The sequence below is a fragment of the Sinocyclocheilus grahami genome, unplaced genomic scaffold (assembly GCF_001515645.1).
Source record: "Sinocyclocheilus grahami isolate Dianchi unplaced genomic scaffold, SAMN03320097.WGS_v1.1 scaffold3141.1, whole genome shotgun sequence".
Lineage (NCBI taxonomy): Eukaryota > Metazoa > Chordata > Actinopteri > Cypriniformes > Cyprinidae > Sinocyclocheilus > Sinocyclocheilus grahami.
In genome coordinates, this window is record NW_015508306.1 from 6357 (window position 1) to 10822 (window position 4466).

Sequence of the window (4466 nt, forward strand, 5' to 3'; positions counted from 1 at the left end):
CTGGGAAGTCATTCATTACCTGCTGCAACATCAAGCTCTAAATTTCAAGTTGGACTTTAGAAAGAGTAAAACCTCTTGTGAAAACATCAGAGAACTTCTGCCGGTGTTAGACAGAATCCAGCTGAAACGGTAAAAGAATCCCTCAAGAATAGAGTTGTTCAGTTTGTACACAGTTTATCATAAAACCTGAAAGAGAATTGCTATTTTTGAGCCACGAGTTCCCAATGGATTTTCAATTCCTTATTTTACTCAATTTATGGCACATCAGTCTGAAGCAGTGAATTTAGGTAAAGGGGTGCAGAGCCAGTGGTGGTTCTGTAGGCAAACATCAATGCCTTGAAATAATAAATAATGAAAAATAGTCTTCCAGGTCAGCTTACAAACTGACATCACAACAGCTGCATCCACTGAAGTTATTGAAGTTGCTTGTAGTTTTCAGTTTGGGGATTTGTATTTATTGAGTGCCTTTAATTCAAGTAGATTTCATCTAGTGATCATCTTCTCCACAGGTTGAGCCCCAGCTTTACTCTGTCCATCATTATGGAGATTTACGAGACTCGCTTTCCTCAGTATGTGTCCAGTCTGATGAGTTCAGCAGGAAATGACATCAACCTGAATGCCAGAGTGTTGGACTCTGTTCACTGCGCTGCCCTGCGCTTCACTCTAGAGCACTGCAACACTGTCAAACTCAATCTGCTCTGGACCTCCATACCAGAGGAGCAGCTAGAGAGCTTTCTGCCTTTACTCAGCAGAGTCAAACAACTCAGGTTTACTGATATAACAGCACTGATATCATATTAAACATGACTGTTCTGTTGTGTATGTTTGTTAACAGTATCTGTGTGTGTTAGTGTTGACAGGCTGCTGTTGCTGAAGCTGCTTCATTGCTGCAGTTCCTCTGATCTCCAGCAGGAGGCCGCAGATGTTCTTCTCGCTGCTCTTCACAACACGCTGGACTTCTCCTGCTGCTCTGCTCTGGATTTAACAGACACACAGGAAAACCAAGAGCATTTGAAACTAACTGAAAAAGACTGTAGAATAATCTCATCTGTGCTTCAGAAAACTCAAAGCATTGTGAAGTTGAGCTTACAGGACTGTGAGCTCTCTGATGAGGCCCTGAAACAACTTTGGCCAATCCTGCCTCAAGTGCAGCTGAAGTAAGACATCTGACAGATCCCCTTTATTGCTACTATGATAGTGCATTAATGTATCTCCATATGACATCCCTGTATATTATTCTCACATTCATGTTTGTCGTTGTGTTCTTCTTCCTCTCATCAGCTGTAGTAAAGCTCTGCTGCTGCAGTTTCTGGCTTGTATTAGTAAAGATGGATCTCAGAGAGGCTCTTTGAGGAGCGCTGAGGCTCTTTCACAGGCTTTGGGAGGAGAGATGGACCTCAGTCACACTCAGATGGACCCGAGAGTTTGTGAACAGCTGGCGCTGTTTCTGGAATATTCTGAAGGACTGACAGAACTGGATCTCAGTCACTGCAAACTCACTGATCTCTGCATGGAGCCGCTGCTGCCACATCTGCACAAAACCCAGACTCTGGAGTGAGTTACAGAGACATATGAGGAATAGAGAAATATAAAACACAGTATTCAAACTTGTTTGCTTCATGTTTCTGTTCATGTCTTCTTATAGTCTGAGTCACAATACTATCACAGATGAATCAGCAAAGAGAGTCCACAGTGTCGTCTGCACTCACAGCAATATTCAGACTGTACGGTAAGTGTGCGTGATCTGTGTGTTATTAGTGTAGGTCTATTAACACCCTATGAAATTTAGTTTTAGTGCCTAACTAAACAAAATATAAATGATTTTCATTTCATGTTGATAAAATCACATGGCTGTTTAATTCAATCCAAGTCTCAAGTTTTGTAATCTGTAATCTAGACTCGTTTCATTACAATAATGTAAAAAATAATAATAAATACAATTAAGTCTGTATACCTAACATGCATATGTAAAATTGCGTGTCATATATAAATGACAGTGGTTCATTGTAGAATACATGTTTTGCAGAGCTTTACTTTACACTTTGATGATTGAACAACTTTGATATTGCTAAATATCAAATATCAATATTTGATCAATTTTGAGGAGTATAGATGAACTGAAACACATCAGTTGATTTGTGTATCATGGTGTGGTCAATTTTGTGTTTGCAGACTCTTCGGAAACAAAATCAGTGATAGAAAGCAGTTCATCAGAGACAAGCGATTTGAAATATGGTGAAGATCCTGGGCCAGAAACGTATTGATTTAACATTAAGAGGGTATTTTGTATAAGGCTTGATTCATGATGAAACAAACTGACAGTTACTTTGCAAAGCACTAAACTGTGTTCTGTGTAGTAGTTTATTTTTATGATTAATTTAGAATAATAGCTTTATATCTTTAATGCAGCTTTGGTTAATTTGAACCAGATTTATATAAATGAAATGTTTATTATATTACAAAGCTATGATGATGTATATTTTGCAATGTGTTAGGCAAGAGTTATGGTTTGGGGATGTAGTGCTACTAGGTGTTGATCTGTCTTCACTGGCTACCCTTCACCGCTCACATCAAGTTCAAGACCGCCACAGGCTGCTCACCCTCTTACAAATACACCTCCACTGCTGCTGTTGGTGGGTGAGCAACACCTTGTGCTTCTATAACACTGGCACAGTCACTTTCCCAAACATTCATGTTCACCGGTCCTTGCTGGTGGAATGATCTTCCCAATCTTACCCGGACAGCCGAATACTGTATTCAAGAAACGGAGGTTCAAGATTTTTTTTTTTTTTTTTTTTTCAGTGAGCACTTAACTGTGGATGTTGACTGGAAAAAATATTTCTATGCTTTATATTACTGTTATTACCGCCACAGGATGAATATCTTTGCTAAACTCCTGATTTTTTAAAATGTTTTTATTTGCTTTGGTTAAAAGCAACAGCTAAATGAATTTATATTCCAGTAATCGGTCTCTTTTAATGCACGTAATCGAGCTGTAATTAAGCTGTGGGTGTTAGCATGGTTCTGTTTTATTATTACTATTATTATTATGGTTATGGTTTTCATACTGTACATGCACATTTACAACAATAAACCTTGTTTATGTCTTTATACTGTATAAGGTTTTCATGACATGATGTTGTGAAGCAATTTTACACTGACTTTAACCAGCACTAATTCAAAAAGTGTAGTTATATCATAGTAAGTCAGACTGAGTTTTGAGAAAGACACAACTATGATTATTCAATAAACGCTTAATGTTTGACTAACGTTACCTGTAACTTGCTTCGTCTCCTGCTTTCTTCTTCCCAGCCGTGCTCCTTTTGGACTTGTAGAAAAATTTATATGACAAGGTGTTGACTTACAGAAAAATCCAATGCTGTTTTTAAAGACAGAGTCGATTACTTGAAATACATTAAACTATGTATATGGACAGAGAACATACTCTGACGCGCGGCTCGTTGGTCTAGGGGTATGATTCTCGCTTAGGGTGCGAGAGGTCCCGGGTTCAAATCCCGGACGAGCCCAATTTTTTTTCTCACACTTTGCGCAATGGTGGATTAGTTAACACAACAATGTTCTACAATTTTAATTATTTCTTCAAATGTAGATTGTAATGAAGGTAAAATCCACCGACTGCTGTCGCAATACTTCACCATGAATCAGTGTGCACAGTGATAGCGTTTACTGAACTGAACGGCGTCACAGTCAGTTGTAAGTAACGGCCTGTACTCCACCAAAATGGTGAAATGATTACACTGATAAAATACGTTGGGACAAAAACATTTCAGACATGACCCCGACGTGATTTGAACACGCAACCTTCTGATCTGGAGTCAGACGCGCTACCGTTGCGCCACGAGGTCTCACGGTTTTCAATGGGAAAATAACAGCTTTTTAAATTATTGTTACTGTATATGTATAATAATTTGTAGAAAAACAGACAAGACCTTCAAATGTCAAACGAACCATTTACATACTAATCCGAACCGCAAATTTATGTGATCCAGTTCGGCATGCATTTAAACAAAGGAGTATTAAATTGCCATTATTTCCGATTATCTATTATCTCGCACATGTATACGTATTCCTCGTATATCTCGTATTATGTATACATACGAAAATACTCTTCTGTAAAACAATTATTGTTTTCCACGCCTTGTTAAAATATGGCTCGTTGGTCTAGGGGTATTATTCTCGCTTTGGGCGCGGGGGCCAGCCGTGGATAGTTGTAACTCACTGACAGCCAATGAAATGTGACGTGCATTGAGCGCATTGAAGCATTTCAACAGCTGGCCAAAGAGCGGAAATGATGTCACAGCCAATCAGATCTTTTCATGCATTTATTTGGACCGGGGTTCGAATCCCACTCACACAGGTCTAAACCATTATTTCACACAGCAAGTAAGTAATTTGCTGCAAAGTAATTTGTGTCTTGCCTTTTTGAAAAACAAAGTAAATTATGA

The 4466-nt window shown here is 38.7% G+C and overlaps 1 protein-coding gene and 2 non-coding genes across 3 annotated transcripts in view; 2 read left to right on the plus strand and 1 right to left on the minus strand.

Annotated features, from left to right (window-relative positions):
• LOC107576039 (uncharacterized) overlaps positions 1–3110 on the plus strand; it is a 4686-nt gene extending 1576 nt beyond the window's left edge. The window contains exons 4-9 of the mRNA XM_016262313.1: positions 9–129; positions 510–767; positions 852–1157; positions 1282–1554; positions 1646–1729; positions 2173–3110. Coding sequence (XP_016117799.1) covers positions 9–129; positions 510–767; positions 852–1157; positions 1282–1554; positions 1646–1729; positions 2173–2239 — 1109 coding nt within the window. The 3' untranslated portion in view covers positions 2240–3110. The remainder of the gene's footprint in view (positions 1–8; positions 130–509; positions 768–851; positions 1158–1281; positions 1555–1645; positions 1730–2172) is intronic.
• Positions 3111–3455: 345 nt separating this feature from the next.
• Positions 3456–3527, plus strand: trnap-agg (transfer RNA proline (anticodon AGG)). Its single transcript has one exon. It is a non-coding gene; the product is annotated as a tRNA-Pro (tRNA).
• Positions 3528–3794: 267 nt separating this feature from the next.
• trnaw-cca (transfer RNA tryptophan (anticodon CCA)) lies at positions 3795–3866 on the minus strand. The gene has a single exon. It is a non-coding gene; the product is annotated as a tRNA-Trp (tRNA).
• Between the last annotated feature and the right edge of the window lie 600 nt (positions 3867–4466).